The sequence below is a fragment of the Neovison vison genome, chromosome 1 (assembly GCF_020171115.1).
Source record: "Neovison vison isolate M4711 chromosome 1, ASM_NN_V1, whole genome shotgun sequence".
NCBI lineage: Eukaryota > Metazoa > Chordata > Mammalia > Carnivora > Mustelidae > Neogale > Neogale vison.
This window is the reverse complement of record NC_058091.1, coordinates 26700565-26721426: the sequence shown is the minus strand read 5'-3', so window position 1 is coordinate 26721426 and position 20862 is coordinate 26700565. Positions and strand designations below refer to the sequence as shown.

Sequence of the window (20862 nt, the reverse complement as noted above, 5' to 3'; positions counted from 1 at the left end):
AGAAGTGTTTTATATTATAAAACTCCATAAAAGAAAACCTAGAAATGATTGAAGTTCATTGCACTGGACTTCAAACCCATCATATAATTGAAATCCTGAGACCACATTTCATTCTTAAACCATAAAGTGCAGCTAAAAGAGGGTAACATTCATTAACATTTTATCATTTTATTTAGATTTTTCAATGTTAAATTTTAATAGAGAATATACTTAACAATGAACATATACCCGAATAATTTAGGATTAGATTATTTATTTCATCTAAATTTACTCTTAGCATGGTAATTGTAACATCTAGATAATAATCAAGTTATTATTTGTGATTTAAATATCTTTTTGACCTTCACCATTTTTATAACTACTTTTTCTCTCCAGATGTCACAGCTGTGTCATGTTACAACTGCATGTATAAAAAATTAATTTCTTCTTGCTCATTCATTTCCTCTTAGAATCCAGTACCATTAGTCATTCACTGATGTTGACACTTAAAGTCAAATTTATATATAGATTACCTGTTAATTATAAAAGTAATGATGGCTGTTTATATAATAAGTGAAATCTTTTATTCCAAATATATTTTAATTTTATTAAGTATAATTCATTTATACATCAAAATCTCAGACATTTAAGTAAAGTGAATGTATTAAGTATAAATTAAATATGGGTAGGTCTTTTTCATATTAACTTTGTATCATTAACCCGATTTCAATCTCTTGGAGAAACTGTTAGGAAGTTGAAAGACAGAGTACAAATTAAGAAAATTATTTACAATACATCAACAAAGGGTTAGTGTCATTTCAGTATAAAGAAGTCTTGTGAATTAGTAAGAAAAAACAAGCAACTTTGTCAAAAACAGACAAAGGACAGGAATGTAGAAATTCATGAAAGTAAAAATACAGAAACTAAACAAATAAAAGCTTAAAGCAATGTTTAACAGATGAGCGCTTGACAAGTTATTATTATTATTTTAATGATAATACTTGATACTGTGGAATATGGAGAGAAATATTCTCCTATACCTCTGGCAGAGATATATACTACTGCAAGTCTTTACAGTATAATTTGGCAGTATACATCAAAAGCCTATGAATAGGATGGGTGTACATAAAGATTTTTTTTCATAGCACTTTTTATAAAAACAAAGAATTGGAAAAAACTAAATGTTTTTTATTAGATGATTGGTTAAATTATAAACCTCCATGTAATGTAGCCAGTTTTAAAAATGATGCTTTTTAACTTATATTGTTAAACTGTATTCAGAAGTGTCTTTGATTTCCTTGGGGGTACTTTGAGGACCACTGGGAGATGGGGAGGCTGAGCACAACTTCGTTCTGTCCAACTGGAGAAGCTTTGTCCCTGTTTTTTAATATAGAAGTTTCAAAAATTGAGAGTACACCTGGAGAAAAGATGGGAGTGGGGAACATTTGGCTGCTAAAAAACATAGCCTCAAAGTGTTCAACGCAAAGGAAAGATATTTAGTTACCTTGTTGGATGAGAAGTAGTAAAGTATAAAACATTGGGTATAGTGGGTCTCAATGTTTTAAAAAAATGTATCTCCTTCTATCTATACCTATGAGAAAGTGGAAGTTTATGGTTAATAAATAGGGTAATAAAATCATTAAAAAAATCATAAAAAAATAGCAGTAGTGATGTGATGGAATTTCAGGTGATTTTTACCTTCTCTTCTGTTTTGTTTTCTTTTTAGAACACATTTCCAAGAAGTATTTATTATTAGTTAAGCCATGATTCAGGATCCCAGGAGGGGGATCGCCATGTACCTTCTTCACAACACTGGGAGAAGGATGGAGGGCAGAGGAGAGGTGGTTCAAATCTTGCCAGAAAATGTGCCTTCTGCCTGGTGGTCATCCGAGGTTGACACCCAGGCTATAGGGCAGAAGGACTTGTACACATACCGGTACCATTCACATGTAGAGATACCATCCCCTTTATCAGTCATTGTCTACTCCTAGTGGTGGCAGTCAAGGTAGTTCTGCCAGCAGAACTTTATTATTATCTAGATTTTAACAATTATTATTGTTAATAACAACAACAATAATTATTATTATGTATCCTGGCCTGGTTCTGGTTGGGGGAGTGTCTCTCAGAGGGGCAGCCCAGTAGTTCTTGATTTTGGTTTTGATGTCTTCTGCCGTGGTGCTAACTCCTGAACACTACACAGCTCATAGCTCAATGTCTACCCTCTGTTTTTCTTATCTGTATTTTATAAAATGAACACATGCTATGTATGATGAGATTGAAAAAAAGCAATAGCAATTACTTATAAATACTTTTTAAATGCTATCACATTTACATGCAAAGTCCCCTTTTAATATGGGCATGATTTAAGCATAAGATTTACTACATGCCAGCTCCTGTTTTAAGCAGTTGACATGTATTAACTCATCTAATTATTATAACAACCCTAGTTAGGTATTATTAATATATACAATGTGAGCAAAGTCATGCTGCTGATTGAATCTCCTTGATAAATTACCTCTGGTTTACAAAGAATTCCATCTTATTAAACCCCAGCTCATATAACCAAGTCCCATAAATTTTAAAAGTAGTTTATAAGTGCTAGATGTGAAAACATAGAGATATAGTGACATGTTTGTATCTATTTTGTATTTTGCTTATATTTTCAGGCTTTTTTTTGTTTGTCTTATCCTGTTAGAAGCCTTTGACTTGCTATAACTTCACTCATTGCCACCACCATATGCAGATAGGAAACAGGATCTTCTAAGTTGATCAGATGCTCATCCTTATTAATATATATATTTTTTAAAGGTTTTATTTATTTGACAGGCAAAGATCACAAGTAGGCAGAGAGGCAGGCAGAGAGAGGAGGGAGCAGGCTCCCCCCGAGCAGAGAGCCCGATGCGGTGCTCGATCCCAGGACCCCTGGATCATGACCTGAGCCGAAGGCAGAGGCTTTAACCCACTGAGCCACCCAGGCACCCTCTTATTAAGACATTTTAGGGGCTGGGCACCTGGGTGGCTCAGTGGGTTAAAGCCTCTGCCTTCGGCTCAGGTCATGATCCCAGGGTTCTGGGATCGAGCCCCACGTCGGGCTCTCTGCTCGGCAGGGAGCCTGCTTCCTCCTCTCTCTCTGCCTGCCTCTCCGCCTACTTGTGATTCTGCCTGTCAAACAAATAAATAAAATCTTAAAAAATAAATAAATAAAATAAAACATTTTAGGGGTACCTGGGTGGCTCAGTCGGTTAAGTGTCAACTGTTCATTTATTAGCCTTGGTCCTGATTTCGGGGTTGTGAGATCGAGTCTTATGTCAGGCTCTGCATTGGGCATGGAGCCTGCTTAGGGCTCTTTCTTTTCCCCTTGCTCTGGTCCTACCACCTCTCCCTCCCTCTCTAAGAAAAGAAAAATAAATAAACACCTTAAAACAAACAAACAAACAAACAACCTTTTAGAAACCTGTTTGTGATAGCCCTGGCCCTGAGTTGCTGTTTGTTTTTAAGCAAACTGAGCACCACATACATACAGATATGTGCAGTGTCTACGTGCTGGGCCTCTGGAACAACATAGAAATCATTTGTCCTTGGAACATACACAAATCATGTGTTTTTATACTTGAAGATGGCAGTTTGTTTGGTATTATTTCCTGGTTTAGACTTCCCACTGTCAGCAAGATTTATACCTGACTTATTTATGGTGGTAAGTGGTTGTGTTGACCCATCCACATGTTCTCTTATCTGTGACCCTGTGGGCCTCAACAGAGCTAGGTGAAAAAGCTAGGAGGCAACTGAGTGCATTTAGAGACCAATAATCCCTATGTAATGTGCTTTTTTCAAAAAATGAACAGATAGTTCATTTATAAAATACTATTTAGGTTTGGTGAGGGTTGGAAAGATTATAAGGGAAAAAGGTCATGTAAGAGAAAGGAAGAATTATTAACAAGGCTAATGAAGGATGCTGAAGAAATGGATGGAGAATACAGGAGAAAATAAGTATAGGGAAGTGTGCTAATGAAAATATAGAAATTAAAACAGTATTACTAAAAGGTGATGACCTAATCAGGGAAATATTATGATATCCCAATGAATAAAATGAGCCCTTCTCCACATTTTTCTTGATGCTAAAAAATCCATATCCCTAGCTGAAAGATAATTTTTAGACATGTATAGACAAATATTTAAGCATTAGAAGATCCATAGGTAACACATAAATCCATATATAGTCATAAACTAATGAAGCCCTTGCCTGAAACTACATGTGGTTCTTTTGTCTTTGGTTGTATAATTTGTAGTGATGTAAAAATTGTTATTTGGTGTACCTGGGTCCTTGCCTTACATGTATCCAGTGAAAAAATTAGAGCTGAGTTGTGGAACTTGTTTCATGCCTGGAAAGATCCCCTGGGGCTTCGTGACCCTTCTGTGATCATTGGAGCAGGCTGGGCACTTGAAGAGATTCTCTGATTTTTTTAGAGGAGGAGGGTTTGTTCATTCTTTGCCCAACCTTGTACCTGCTAGAAAGGTTTTCTCCCATAGCATATAATATCCTGTTCTCTGAGACATAGATTGGAGGAAGAAGGTAGTCATGGAGTTATAAAAACATTTCAAAATAGTGTAATATCTCATAGTCATTACTCTGTGTTAATTATTTTACATTAATAGGACTGAACAGTATAGAGATATCTTTCCAAACCTTCTTTGCAAAGTACCTCTCAGATCTTTATGATGTAACTCTAACACTGTGTTTCCAAGATGTATTTGCTAGCTTTGTGGCTCTTGAAATTTAAATTAAGAACAATTAAATAAAATGTTTGGGTCTTCAGTTGCACTAACAGTATCTTGAATGCTCATTAGTTACATACACATGGCTACTTATTAGCTACCACCGTGGACAGCGCAAATGTAGAACATGTCTATCCGTTACATAAAATTCTATTGGTCTGTACTCCTTTAGAGGAGATATAGATATGTATGTATACGTGTCTTTTGAGGAGGTCAGCGATGTTGCCTCAACCATGTCTTTTAAAGTGTAAGTTTATTGAAGAGAAATAACCATATTTGTTTAAAGTTGGTCCAAGGTAGTTCTCACAACTTTGACAATATATTATGACAGTAGATTAGCAGGTTAGCTAACTTTACTATGAGGAAGGCTTCATTCAAGTTAATCAGTCATAGAGATTTACTTTGTTAACCTATACAATATTTTAAAGTTGGGTCTCTGAGAAATACCATTATGTAGGTAGTAAAAAAGAATGCTTACTTCCAATATAGAAAATGTGATCTTGTCCCAGCTTTGCCACTAACTAAATATAAGACTTTGGGCATTTTTCCTCCATGACTTAAGTATTTTGTAGCTGGAAATATACCTCATAACCAGAAATTTTATAACTGGAAAGTTATTATCAGAAATACTTTCTTTTAAGATTTATTTATTTATTTTAGGGAGTGAGAATCCCAAGCAGATTCCCACTGTGTGTGGAACTTGAAGCAGGGATTAGTCTCACAACTCTGAGATCACAACGTTGAGCCAAAAACCAAGAGTCCAACACTTAACCAACTGAGCCAGCCACCCAGATGCCCCTGGAAATACTTTCTGACCTGCTTCACTTGTCTTGCCCATTCCCCACCTCTGCCTCTGGCAACTACTAGTCTCTTCTCCTTATCTGCGAGCTTGGAATTATGTTTGTTTGCTTTTTAAGGTTCCACTTGTGCAATCACCGCATTTATCTTTTATTATCTGACTTATTTTACTTAGCATACTGCCCTCAGAGTCCATCCATGTTGTTGCAAATGGCAAGATTTTATTCTTTTCTTTTGGCTCAAAAATACTCCATTCCATACACGCACACATAATATATGTAAGCACATAATATGTGTCCCATTTTCTTAATACATTCAGTTGGTAGGCACTTAGGTTTTTTCCTCATCTTTGCTATTATAAATAATGTTGCAGTAAACATGAGGGTGCATATATCTTTTTGAATTAGTGTTTTAATTCTTTTCTGATAAATACCCAGAAGTAGAATTTCTGGATCATATGTTAGGTGTATTTAAAAATCTTGGAGGAACATCCATACTATTGTTCATAGTGGTTGTACCTATTTACATTCCCTCTAACAATGTGCAGGGGTTCCCTTTTTTCCACATTCTTGTCAACACTTGCTATCTCTTTTCTTTTTGATACAGCCATTCTAACAGGTATGAAGTGATATTTCATTGTTGTATTGATTTGCATTTCCCTGATGATGAGTGATATTAAACATCTTTTTATGTATCTGTTGGCCATCTGTATGTCTTCTTGGAAAAATGTCTATTCAGATCCTCTGTTCATTGCTCTTTTCTTTTTTAAAAAAAGATTTTACTTATTTATTTGAGAGAGAGAGAGATAGCAAGAGAGAGCAGGGCCAGGGGGGAATGGGACTCTATCCCAGGACCCTGAGATCGTGACCTGATCTAAAAGCAGATGCTTCACTTGATCTTAGCCAAAAGGCCGAGAAGTGATTAAAGGCAGATGCTTAACAGACTGAGCCACCCAAGCACCCCCTCTGTCCATTTTTCAATCGGATTGATTTTTTGCAGCTGAGTTGTATGAATTCTTTGTATATGTTGGATATTAGCCCATTATCAGATATGTGATTTGCAAATATTTTCTCCCATTCAGTAAGTTGCCTTTTCATTTTGTTGATTTTTTGGTTTTGTTTTGTGCCTGTGTGTGTTTTGCTGTGCAGAAGTTTTTTAATTTAATATAGTCTCATTTGTTTATTTTTCCTTTTGCTGCCTTAAGACTTTGGGCATTTAATTTCCCAAAGTTAATTTGAGACTTAATTTCTTCATCTCTAAATTGTACTTTTAAATAAAATATTTTAAAAGTCTTTTGTTATAACAATTAATTGCTATTACTTTTTTTGTGATACAACTTTTATAAAAGACCTATAAGTGTTTTTTTTTTAAAGATTTAATTTATTTATTTGATAGAGACACAGCAAGAGAGGGAACACAGGTAGGGGGAGGGGGAGAGGAAGAAGCAGGCTTCCTGCAGACCAGGGAGCCCAATGCGGGGCTCTATCCCAGGACCCTGGGATCATGACCTGAGCCAAAAGCCAACCACTTAAGGACTGAGCCACCCATGTGCCCCGACCTATGGTTTTGAATGGAAGAGCTAATACAAAAAGAAAGAAGAGGTGTGTTGATGCTGCTAAGAGAAGGCTTTCCTTCTACACAATTATTTTAAGACAGCATTTAGCTGTGTAAATCACTAAACTGATACCAAGAAGTATAATGATTCTGCTGGTCTTAAGTTGTAGCAGCTTATCAAGATACTGCTTTCATCATGTTCATTGCTTCTGTATAAAGACCTTGATTAGCTTTGGAGTTATGCAGATCTGAATTTAGGTATCATTTCCTCTGATCACTAGCTCTTTGGCATTAGTGATTTTACATAACTGTCTGCCTCAGTTTCCTGTTGGATGGATGAAATGGTATGTTACCATTATCTTTTAGAGCTTACAGCCAGTTCAGAGGGATAGACACATTATTACAGTAATGGGTGAGAAAGTTTTGTTATAGATGTGTACCACATATTATAAAAACAGAAAAGAAGGTTATTTAACTGACACCTGGCCATGGTAGAGAAGGAAGAGAAGAGAATAGTGGAAGGGTGTATTCCAGGGCAGATGAGTAGTGTGCGCAGAGACCCTGGTATGTGAGGTGTACAGCTAAAACATAGAGAAGGAGTAGAAGGGTATGGTAAAAATGAAGCCTGGGAATATAGGCAAAGGCTAAAAAAGAAAGCATTCAGAGTTCAGACTTCATGCTGAGCACTGTGGGATCACACTGAAAACTTTAAAGCCTGTATTGATGAGCAGGGTAATGTGAACACACGGGGAGAGAAGGAGCAAATCTTTGCTTCAGGACGTTCACTCTAGCAACAATGTAGAGAATGGATTAAAAGCAAAGAAACCATAGGAAGCTTTTTTTTTTTTTTTTTGTCCTCCCCAATTTAAGTGAGAAGTAATGAAGAATTTTATTAGGAAAATGAAGGAAGGGAGCAGAGTCTACACATATTAAGTAAAATTAGTATTAATTGGTGGTTGGTGTGGGGTTGAGGAAGGTGGAGATTGGTGACAGAATGGATGTTGGTGACTTTTTACTTGGTAAGGAGTCCATTAAGAATGGACTGGTGAGATAATGCAGTGTATTTAGGAGGCTATACTTTGAAGCCTGGTTTAAAAATCCTGGCTTTCCCCTTCACTAGCTTTGTGGCCATGGGTGTGTTACTTAGTCTCTTGAGCCTTAATTTCATTTATTAGCTTCATTAAAAAAATTTGCTATTGAGGTATGGTTGACAGGCGTGTTTGATTTCAAGTGTACAACATAGCGATTCAATAATTCTACACATTACTCCGTGCTCATTATATTAAGTACAGTCAGCATACGACAGTGTTACGATATTATTGTCTTACCCATGCTGTGCTTTTCATCTCTGTGACTTATTTATTTTACAAGTGAAAGTTGGTACCTTTAATCCCCTTCACCTATTTCATTAGCTTCATTTGTACATGAGTTAATATGTGTGAAATGCTTAGAATAATTTCTGGCATGTAAGCTCTGTATGTGTTTACTAATAGTAGTAGAGGATATGGGCTAGTTCACTTTTAGACATGAGGGAAAGTCATATGGAAATATGTAATATACAGTTAGATAATATGAGACTAGAGTCTAATAGAGAAGTCTGGGCCGGAAATACCATAATGGAAGTTATATAAGTAGTAGTTAAGAAGGGAATATGGAAAATACCCCAAGGAGGGGCACCTGGGTGGCTCCGTTGGTTAAGCATCTCCATTTGGCTCAGGTCATGATCCCAGGGCACTGGGATCAAGCCCCGCATAGGGCTCCCTGCTCAGTGGGGGGTCTGCTTGTACTCTCTCTCTCTCACAGAAATAAAATCTTAAAAAAGAAAAAAAAAAAAAAAGAAAAGAAAATACCCAGGGAAAGCAAATATAGTGAGAGGGCCAAAAATGGAACATTATGGAACAACGATAATTTAAAAGTCAAGGAAGATGAGCTTATAAATGCGACTGAGGGGGAGAGAGTAGAGGTATAAGAAATAAAATTAGGTGGGCATCTGGGTGGGTCAGTTGGTTAAGCACCTGCCTTCAGCTCAGGTCATGATCCTGGAGTCCCGGAATCAAGTCCCATCTCAGGGTCCCTGCTTGACTGGGGAGACCTCTCCCCTCTCATGCTCTCTCTCTCTCTCTCTCAAATAAATAAATGAAATCTTAAAAAAAAGAAAAAAAAAAAAGAAAGAAAGAAAGTTAGGCCTTTGAGTCCCACATGCCAAGAGCAGTCAAAGAGTGATTAATGCCAGGTGCTATAAAGCTGACAAATATGGTAAGACTGGAGAGTCCTCTGGATCTGCATGGAGGAAGTCAAAGTTTGACCTTAGTGAAAGCATTTCTTTATAGTTTGGTGTAGAAGTCACTTTACCAAGGACTGAGGAATAAATGGATCAGGAGGCAATAGAAACAGTGAATTTAGATCTCTTTCTCTGATTTTTTTTTTTTTTAAAGAATTTATTTATTTGTCAGAGATTGAGAGAGAGGGAGAGAGAGCGAGCACAGGCATACAGAATGGCAGGCAGAGGCAGAGGGAGAAGCAGGCTCCCTGCCGAGCAAGGAGCCCGATGTGGGACTCGATCCCAGGACGCTGGGATCATGACCTGAGCCGAAGGCAGCTGCCCAACCAACTGAGCCACCCAGGCGTCCCTCTGATTTTGTTTTTTAAGTTTAGTTTTATAAAAGTAAGAGTTAAAAAAAATCAAATAGTGGGGCACCTGGGTGGCTCAGTGGGTTAAAGCCTCTGCCTTCAGCTCAGGTCATGATCCCAGTGTCCTGGGATTGAGCCCCACATTGGGCTTTCTGCTCAGCAGGGAGCCTGCTTCCTCCTTTCTCTCTCTCTGCCTGCTTCTCTGCCTACTTGTGATCTCTGTCAAATAAATAAATAAAATCTTAAAAAAAAAATAGTTAAAAAAATAAAAAAACCTGAGGTAAGGGGTGCCTGGGTAGCTCAGTGGGTTAAGCCTCTGCCTTCGGCTCAGGTCATGATCTCAGGGTTCTGAGATCAAGCCCCACATCAGGCTGTCTGCTCGGTGGGGAGCCAGCTTCCTCCTCTCTCTGCCTGCCTCTCTGCCTACTTGTGACCTCTCTCTGTCAAATAAAATCTTTAAAAAAAAATAAAAGCTTTAATGAAAGAGCAATACAGAACTATACTATTGTACTATAAACCTAAAGCACAAGTTTTTTTTAAATTTAATATTTTATTTATTTATTTGACAGAGAGAGAGATCAGAAATAGAGAGGCAGGCAGAGAGAGGGAGGAAGCAGGCTCCCTGCTGAGCAGAGACCCCCCCCCCAAATGCGGGGCTCAATCCCAGGACCCTGAGATCATTACCTGAGCTGAAGGCAGAGGCTTTAACCCACTGAGCCACCTGGGTACCCCAAAAGCACAAGTTTTAATACACTCACTGAAAGATACCAGTAGAAGCTTCTGAAATCTGCACACATGCACGAAATTTGTAAACCTCGTCATGCCAAGTAACATTATGGTTTCCACTGACTTAATTAAGAGCATAATATGACTTTTATGTTATAGATTTTTAATGCACTTAAAAATATACTTAAAAGTAAAAATTCAGGTAAATTTTAGAGTCAGTGAAGCATTTCCAGAGTTTAAATTTGTAAAAAAAAAATTTAGTTTAGGGGCACCTGGGTGTCTCAGTCAGTTAAGCTTTCAACTCTTTTTTTTGGCTCAGGTCTTGTCTTAAGATGAGTTGTGAGTTCAAGCCTTGTATTGGGCTCCATGCTGGGTGTGGAGCCTACTTAAAAAAAAAGAAAAAAAATTTAGTTTAAAAAAATCACTCTTTTGGGCGCCTGGGTGGCTCAGTGGGTTAAGCCGCTGCCTTCGGCTCAGGTCATGATCTCAGGGTGCTGGGATCGAGTCCCGCATCGGGCTCTCTGCTCGGCAGGGAGCCTGCTTCCCTCTCTCTCTCTCTGCCTGCCTCTCCATCTACTTGTGATTTCTCTCTGTCAAATTAAAAAAAAAAAAAAATAACTCTTTCATAGGGCTTCAGATGGGGGACAAGTAGTATTAGCTGTAGATAGCTGATGTGGTGTTTTGTATTTGTTTTTGTTTTTGTTTCCATTGGATAAAACCAAAAAGATAAGTTTAGAATCTTTAGTATTATATGTGCAGTTTGAGAGGTTTCTAATTTTTTGCAAGCTCTAAAGGGAAAGTAGACACACTTCTCATTGATTCATCTTCCCTATACTTATCCCCATTGTAATAAAGAGTGAATATCATAGTGTTTTCAAAGCCAAATCAGACCCAAGCTGAAGGTAGAAATTATCTGGGAGGAAAGGATCAAGTATAACTCCTCAGAAAATATGCATAAAAGGAAAGCATGATCTCTGTATCATTTTTTGCTTTAGTTTCATGATCTGTGTTCCCACGTGTTTTTCCCTAAATCACCTTCTTGCTGCCTTTCTGATTTGGGCATTAGCCCAGCAGTCTAGAGTGTACATTCTGACATTAATTCTTCAGATTCTCTCTGTAGATGACTATAAAAATATTATTCATTTTCCTTAGTCTCATTCATGTTCATTTCTTCTTATTCATCTCTCTCTATTTCTCACCATCCTGCCATTCACCTTCTCTCCTTTTCCAATTACATAAGTAATATAAAATTTCAGATTGTAAGTCACTAGAATATTTGATTTTCTGAAATTTGTTGGTAATGTCCAATATAGTACCATGTACACATTGGTCTTACTAGATACTTTATAAATGTAATAATGAAAACCTCCATTTCAATTTAATACTTTTTAAAAAAAATCAAGTATGCCAAGATGTTTCTCACCCATAAAGTATCTGTTAAAGATGTACTTTTACGTATTTTTGAATAAAAAATTTGAAACAAAGAAGTTGATAGAATTTTAACAGTGAACACCATTACATCCAACATCTAGATTGTATAATTAACGTTTTCCCTATACTTGTTTTTGTCACATAACTCTACACCTGTTATGTTCCTGTGGATCCATTAACCTAACTTTTTGATGCATTTCTAAAGAAGTTGCAGACATCAGTTTCCCCTAAATTTTTTTTTTTTTAAAAGATTTTATTTATTTATTTGAGAGAGAGAGTGTGAGAGAGAGCATGAGCGAGGAGAAGGTCAGAGAGCGAAGCAGACTCCCCATGGAGCTGGGAGCCTGATGTGGAACTCGATCCCGGGACTCCAGGATCACGCCCTGAGCCGAAGGCAGTCGTCCAACCAACTGCGCCACCCAGGCGTCCCTCCCCTAAATTTTTCATCATGCATATCATTAACTAGAGTTCAATATCTTTTTTGAGGTAAAATTGATATATGATGAAATGCACAAATTTTAAGTGTACCCTTCAATAACTTTGACAAATGTCTATACTTTTGTAACCCGAACCACTGTCAGGGTGAACATTATCACTCCAGGAAGATTCTGCATGTCCCTCCTCAGTTATCCCACACCCATCCACAGGCAACAATTATTCTAAATGTTTTTCCTACATAGGTCATATCTGTGTGTTCTAGAAATCCAAACAAATGGAATACGCAGTCTGTACTCTTTTTTTGTATAAAGTTGCATTCACTCAGTGTTGTTGGGAGACAATTTTCTCTAGCTCTCTCAGATTGCTGCATGACTTGTGAGTGAGGCAACGGCTCTTCTTTGTTCTGGGCTACCTTTTCAAGGATGTTTATACAGCAAACTACCTTGGAACACAGAGATAGTGTTTCCTTCCAGAGTAAAGGGCAAGCGTGCTTACTGCCCATTATGAAAAATTCAGCTTCCCTAAGCTCAGTGTTCCTCTCTTGTAATGCAACACACCATGTGTAGGTTTCATTTGGCCTTCTTCCTATCACCCTGTGGGAATAAGGTCTTGTAGAACCAGCTCAAAAATGCTGATTACTTGTTACTATTATTGCTCTGAATAATAAAACTGTCCTTTGTCTCTGACTCCATAGTACTGTGCTTTGTAAGCACCTGTGAAATTCTAGCAGGCTAAGTTTTCACCTTTCATTTGAGGTAAAAGTCAAAGACCCTTTACAGTTTTTAAGAAGTATTGTGATGTGTATGCTAGTAGTTCATTCCTTTTTTTATTCAGTAGTATTCCATTGTATGTGCATAGCACAATTTATTTATCTGCTTTATTGCTGAAGGCTAACCTGTTTTTAGTTTTTAACTATAATGGATAAACCTGTTATAAATGTTTCTCCACAAATCTTTGAGTAGACATGTGTTTTCATTTCTTTTGGATAAATAAATAGGAGTGTGAAATACTGGGTTATAAGACAGGTATATATTTAATTCTGTTAGAAATTTTAGAAGTTGAACTTAATCCCAAAGTAGATCTACCATTTTATATTCCTCCCAGCAATGTATGGGAGGTTCTAGTTGCTCTGTAAAATACTGACTCCAATTCAGATTTGTGAAATTTTTTCCCATATCATCGAGCAAATTCTCTGATACCAGCTGAGGGTTATACAATCTATAGTTCAGCTCAGTTATGTCACTGTCAGCCAGCAGTTATTATCAAATCCTGCAGGTTAAGGGGTCTTGGTACCAGACTGCTCCCAGAACCCCACTTTAGATAGTAGTCCCAAGTCCACTTTATCACCTGTGCTTCTGATCTAATGGCTATAGATTCGAGTTTCCAGTGATCTCCTCCTTGGGTTTGATTAATGTGCTAGAGGTGCTCATAGAACACAGAGAAACATTTTATTTACTAAATCACTAGTTTATTATAAAAGGACATAACCCAGGAATAAGCAGACGAAAGGGATGCAAAGAGCAAAGTATGTGGGAAGGGCAGAGAGCATCCACTCCCTCTCGAGACACAAGACTTTCCCACCACCTCCATGGGTTCACCAACCTGGAAGCTCTCCAAATCAAATCTTATAAGTTTTTATGGAGGTTTCATTACAAAACCTACTACACTGACCTACAATACCTACATTGAGCATTGGTAGTTAAACTCAATCTCTAGCCCCCTCTCCACTCCCTGGAGCTTGGGGTGTGGTGTGGGTTGGGGCCCATTCTTAACATCCCCTGCTACAGTGGTATATTTTTTACAATTGATGAACCTACATTGATTCATCACAACTACCCCAGAGTCCTTAGTTTATATTATGGTTCATTCTTGATGTCCTGTGGGTTTGGTCAAATGTATAACAACATCTATCCATTGTTACGGTTTCATACAGACCATTTTCATTGCCTTAAAAATCCTCCATGCTCTACCTATTTATCCCTCCTCATCTTCCACTCTTCCCAATCCCTAGAAACCACTAATTTCTTCACTGTTGTCATTTTACCTTTTACACAAAGTCACGTAATTGAAATCATACAATATGTAGCCTTTTCAGATTGGCTTCTTTCAAAGTGACTTCTTTCACTTAGTAATATGCACCTTGATAACTCATTTGTTTTTCAGCGATTAATAATATTCCATTGTCTGGATATGCCACAGCTTATATATTCATGTACTGAAGGACATCTTGGTTGTTTCTGAGTTCTGGCAGTTACGAATAAAGCTGCTATTAATATCCATATCCAGATTTTTGTGTGGACATAAGTTTTTGGCTCCTTTGAGTAAATACCAAAGAACACAGTTGCTGGATCCCGTGGTGAGAGTATATTTGGTTTTGTTAAGATATTTGAAACTGTCTTCCAGAGTGAGTGTGCTATTCTGCATTCCCATTAGCAATGACTGAGAGGCCCTGGTGTTACCAGTAACTGTACCATATCTCACCTGTATTTGGTGTTGTCTGTATTTCAGATTTTGGCCATTCTACCAGGTGTTTTAATTTGTATTTCCCTGATACCACGTGATGCTGAACATCTTTTCTAATGCATCTTTGCCGTCCACATATCTTGTTTGGTGAGGTGTACATTAGGTCTTTGGCCCATTTTTAAATTAGTTTGTTGGTCTTTTTTTATTATTGAGTTTTAAGAGTTCTTTGTGCATTTTGAAAAACAACTCTTTATCAGATGCGTGTTTTACAGAGCAAAAGTTTTAAATTTTAATCAAGTCTAGCTTATCAATTATTTCTTTTCTGTTTCATGCCTTTGCAGTTGTATCTGAAAGGTTATCACCATACCCAGGGTCATTAGGTTTTCTCCGGTGGTATTTTCTAGGAGTTTTATAGTTTGTGTTTTAAATTTAACTCAAGGATTCATGCCGAGTTAATCTTCATGAAAGAACTGTTTGGAATCTTTTTTTTTTTTTTTTTCCATGCAGATGTCAGTTAATCTAGCACCATTTTTTGAGATGTGTATTTTTAAGTAAGATCTGAAGTGTATAATCCTTTCAGTTTCATGAAACATGAATATCATTGAAGCTTAGATTTGATAGGGATTTAAAAAAATTTTTTTTTAGCCATCATGTATTAAGTATCTCTTATTTTCAAAGAGAGGCAGTAAAATAAGATGGCCCACAATGAGAATTAATTTCATACAATTTAATTCATCAGCTAAGAAGTTTTACAAAAAAAATTTTAAGCAATATTAAAACAGGGAATAAAAGATGAACATGAATTGAGGAGACCTATAACTTCAATGTTCTAAATCTTCATATTGTGATTATGGTATTGAGGAAACAATGAAACGTTCTGGAGAATGCTACACTAAGCATCATGCTTTTTTTTTTTTTTTTTTTTTAAAGATTTTATTTATTTATTTGACAGAGAGAGAGATCACAAGTAGGCAGAGAGGCAGTCAGAGAGAGAGAGAGAGGAGGGGAAGCAGGCTCCCTGCTGAGCAGAAAGCCTGATGCGGGGCTGGATCCCAGGACCCTGGAATCATGATCTGAACCGAAGGCAGAGGCCTAACCCACTGAGCCACCCAGGCGCCCCTGCTAAGCACTGTTGTAGGCATTTTACACTAGTTATTGGGACTCTAACCATAACTGTAGTAGATATTTTCTCTTTTTAGAAGATATTATTATCATGGATTGACAGATAAAGAAACGAGAGCACAAGTTTTTTTTTTTTTTTTTAAATATGTGTATGGTCAAGCAGCTTGGGGTTGTTAAGTAATAGAATTAGGATTCAAACCCAGTATTCAAATCCTTTAAACTGTATATGCTTTAAACCTGTATGCTTTCCATGATGCCTTCTTAAATGCCATCCTAGTTGTGTTGCTAGTTTTAGTGCTGCCCTTCTCAGTTTTGAAGGACAGGCCAAATGGAGGGACTTTCCAAAGGCTTCCTTTCATATTCAAGGAAAGAAGAAAAATCCCATTTTTTATGTGAAATTTAGTGATTTGATTGGAGTTCAGCTGGATTTGATCTATTTAGGTAAAGGTCAGTAAACTTCAACTTCTAGAGTACAGCATGCAGCTTTCTTTCTTTTTTTTTTTTTTTAAGATTTTATTTATTTATTTGCCAGAGAACGAGAAAGCACACAAGCAGCAGAGTGGCAGACAGAGGGGGAGAGAGAAGCAGGCTCCCTGTCGAGCAAGGAGCCGGATGCAGGACTCGATCCCAGGACCCTGGGGTCATGACCTGAGCTGAAGGCAACGGTTTAACTGACTGAGCCACCTAGGCATCCCTTTTTTTTTTTTCTTTTAATTCTCTTGAGTATACTTGACACTGCTACCATATTTCTTTTAGTTTTTTTTCCCCCTTTTTATTATGTTATGTTAGTTGTCATGCAGTACATCATTAGTTTTTGTTTTCTTAAGGAATTTGAGTTAAGTAAGATCTGAAGTCTTGCTACTCTTCAATAAATTAAGAAATAATAAAGGATAGTTCAACATTAGTTGAAATATATTCTATTTATGTCTACAAAGACAGTGAAGACACAGATTCTTTTCCAGAAGAGTTATAATAAAGGCTAGAGATCTGTGTCTATAACAAAAACAAGAGGTGGAGACTTACTCAGTTGTAGGCAATTTGTCCATGGTTGTACCACACCTATGTTATGGAGCCAAGGCTAGATCCCTGCTTACTCTAGTGATCTTTCTGTTGTGTTCTTGTGGGTGCAGTATCTTGGCATGTAGATCAAAAGCATATAATCTTTGGAAGTCCCAGAATTACTTATGTGTGTTGTATAATACCTCTATAACTGTATATTGTGTAATAATTAATTCCCCTTCATTAACAGTATATTTTTCCACTACTACATTAGAGAAAAACAGTCTTTGCCTCATAAAAATGTTGAAAAGAAACAATATATTTGAATTTTCATGAAGTTTTTCAGCTCTTTAATCTACATTAACTGTTATGCAGGAATCTGTGAGGTTTTGTATTTTTTTTTAAACATATCTATCACCCAGCTTTATTGGACTAGAATTCTTCTATGATTTAATTTTTTTAAAGATTTTATTTATTTATTAGACAGAGAGAGATCATGAGTAGACAGAGAGGCAGGCAGAGAGAGAGAGAGGGAAGCAAGCTCCCTGCTGAGCAAAGAACCCAATGCAGGACTCGATCCCAGGATCCTGAGATCATGACCTGATCTGAAGGCAGTGGCTTAACCCACTGAGCCACCCAGGCACCCCTACGATTTAATTTTTTTAAAGATTCATTTATTTTATTTTAGAGAGAGAGAGAAAATGTAAGCATGGGGGGAGGGGCAGAAGGAAAGAGAGAGAGAGGGAGAGACCCTCAAGAAGATTCCCTGCTGAGTAAAAATGGAGTGAATCATTTAAAGTTATTGTTATAGTTAGAGAGTCAACTATCAAGATACTGATGTGTTCAAGGAATGATAGTAAAAAAGAAAGGAAAAAGCCAGATTGTGATTTTTAGAGTTGTCTCCTAGGTGACTGAGTTAGATGATCCTTTCTTGGTGAAGCTCTTGGACCATCTTGTAAACATGTATTACTGTTAGAACATCACTATCCATTTTAACAGTGAATTGTTACATGGGACAAGTAATAATTTAGAACAGATGATAGTATGACTCCTTAAGTGTTTTGCAAAATCAATTCCTTCTTTCATCTTTCAGATTAGTTGTAAGAATCTCTTGCTAAGGTTATGATTGTACCTTGTAGCAGGCACCCCCACATAGGTTGCTCATATCCCCCACACATTCACAGTATTGCCAAAGAAGTTAAATTTTTTTAAACACACATTCAATCTAAAAGCCAGGAAAAAAAATCAAGTAGATTTTTATTTTAGATAGAATAAAATGCTTGGGCTGGCAATTAAAATTTTCCGTTATCTGGCTTTAACTAGCGTTTTTCAACCTCATTTTTGGTCACACCCTTAATAGTACCCTTAAAACAAGGTTTCTGGTTATCACAGACATGTATTAATGATACTGCTGCACAAGCATGTGGTTAAACTGTTATGTCAGTTTGGATTATTATCTTCAGTCCCCATTAACATTTCTCTCTCCATGCACTAAAAAATGTACATCTTATATAAATGTTTCAGTAATGCCTCCACCCAGTATAGAGCCTCTCCTTGGCATTTCCCTTAGCTCTGGGCAATTCTCTTATATTTCATTTTTCTTCTTTCATCGTCTTTGTTTTCTGTTTGTTTTTAGATTTTATTTATTTATTTGACACGGAGAGAGAGAGCACAAGCGGGGGAGCAGCAGGCAGAGGGAGAGGGAGAAGCAGACTCCCCATTGAGCAGGGAGCCCAATGGGTTCCCAGTGGGTTCTGTCCCAGGACCCTGAGATTGTGACCTGAGCTGAAGGCAACTGCTTAACTGACTGAGCCACCCAGGCACCCCTTCATCTTTTTTTGTTATCTCTCCCATTTAGATTAGTCCTCTTTACTTCTGAAATATTTTCTCATATATTTCATTTTGGGGGGTCCTTTTTTCTATGTCCCGGGTGACTTTCTAATCTTTTACTTCTATCCCACTTGATTTCAATAATCATTTTTTACTTTATGAGAGTGCTTTTTAAATTCTCTGGTTATGGTTGTTTTGTTTTATGATGTTACATTGTTTCAGATATCTCTGGAGATACTGATTAGATGGTGCATGAAATTTCCTTTCTTTCCTCATTTATCTTGATCTTTTTTTACTATGCTGCATGTTTTGTGATTTTTTTTTTAAGATTTTATTTATTTATTTGACAGACAGAGATCACAAGTAGACAAAGAGGCAGGCAGAGAGCGAGAAAGGGAAGCAGGCTCCCTGCTGAGCAGAGAGCCCGATGCGGGGCTGGATCCCAGGACCCTGGGATCATGACCTGAGCCTAAGGCAGTGGCTTAACCCACTGAGCCACCCAGGCGCCCATGTTTTGTGATTCTTAGTTGGCCCTACAGATATATGCATGAGGGATAAGAATGAGAGATAGGAATGATTGAAGGTTGAGTGGGTAGGGAGATAGTCTTTCTCTAACCCAGTCTAAATTGCCAGAATAAATAAGGATTTGTGTGTAGGATCCATTATTTCACCAGTTGTCCAGATATTACCTTCAGTGTCTTAAGAGAACAGCCTTACAATTGTTTTGGGATAATGTTTGGCTGTTTGCACATGTGAGGTAGGAATAGGGATAGAGGATAAAAGCATCTAGTCCCTTACAAACCTTCCATTAATCCCCTGGGTTCCAAGCCCACTTCTCACTCTTGCTTTTCATTGTACATGTTGAGTCTCCACACAGCCTCTTTGGGGTATAATATTAGGAATATTGGTTTCTCCTTCTGCTGTAGCCTGCTTTATTGGTTTATCTAGGGTGTGGCTCCTTCAATTTAATTAATCAATGAGCTCTCTTTTTTTAAGGAATTTCTATACCCAATGTGGGGTTCAAATTCACATCCCCAAGATTAAGAGTCACATGGTCTTCTGACCGAGCCAGCCTGGTACCCCAGTCGGCTTTCTAACTTCCAGAAATTTCTTGCATTTGCTTTCTGTTGATGGCACCCCTCTTTTTTTAGGGGGGCAGAGGGAGAGGCTTTTTTTTTTTTCTTTTTTTCATTTCAAGGTGGGAGCAGAGGGAGAGAGAAAGAGAGAATCCTAAGCAGACGGCACAGTCAGGTGGAGCCTGACACAGGGCTTGATCTCACAACTTGAGTTTGTGACCTGAGCCAAAATCAAGAGTCAGGCACTTAACCAACGAAGCCACCCAGACACCCTGATGGGTGTCTCAGAAGACATCCTTCTTCTAAGTCTGTTTCTTTTTATTATTTTACTGTCAGTTTGGTGGCTTTTGAAGAATAACATGAGACCATCTTGATTAGAAGTCAGCTTAAGTTTCCTAGAGAAGAAAATATACTCTTTCTTCTAAGGATAACCAAACACAAAACTGTAGCAACACTTCAGGGCCTTCCCAGTCTAGTTGGAAAGAAATAGCATGTGCCAAGAGCAATAAATGATCCTATTACTAACTGGAAGGTTGGATAGAGGTACTTGACAAATAAAGTATAGCATTTGGACCATTCTCGTTTGTCTCCATATTACTGCCATTCTTTGCAAGTCATTTTAAAATGATTGGGAAGAGGAAAGGGAGTATAACAAGGAAATCGAAAGCCAGTATTTTTCTAGTTCTGAAATAAATTTGAGCCACAATGAATTTTAAAATTTGGAATAAAGAGAAGTGGGAGAAAAGGTCACCTTATTTGATTGGAGGAAGAAGAACATGAATGAAAAGTGTCAGATGAATTAGTAGGAACACATTCAAAATTGGCCTGTCCTTATTGTAAGTGCCTGATATCTTAGTGTTCATGTCAGCACCTTTTTCTAAATGCTCCTTCTTTCCTTTGTTCATTTATTCCTTCAATAACTGTGATGCTGTCCTATAGAGAATAAATTTTCATTTTGTCCAAACAAATGGCACAGTTGGGATATAAGCCCAAACACCAGAGTCTTGCCTTATGAAGGTCTTATGTGTAGGTCAAGGGAAAA

General features: G+C 37.4%; 2 protein-coding genes across 3 annotated transcripts in view; one reads left to right on the top strand and one right to left on the bottom strand.

The window, feature by feature from the left end:
• Nucleotides 1–20862, top strand: part of LIN28B (lin-28 homolog B) — a 121603-nt gene that overhangs the window by 34972 nt on the left and 65769 nt on the right. The gene's annotated exons all lie outside the window — the stretch shown is intronic.
• Nucleotides 1826–12506, bottom strand: LOC122912869 (cytochrome c oxidase subunit 6B1-like). The gene is given in 2 exon segments (XM_044259153.1): nt 1826–2014; nt 12450–12506. Coding segments are annotated over 2 exon segments (246 nt in total).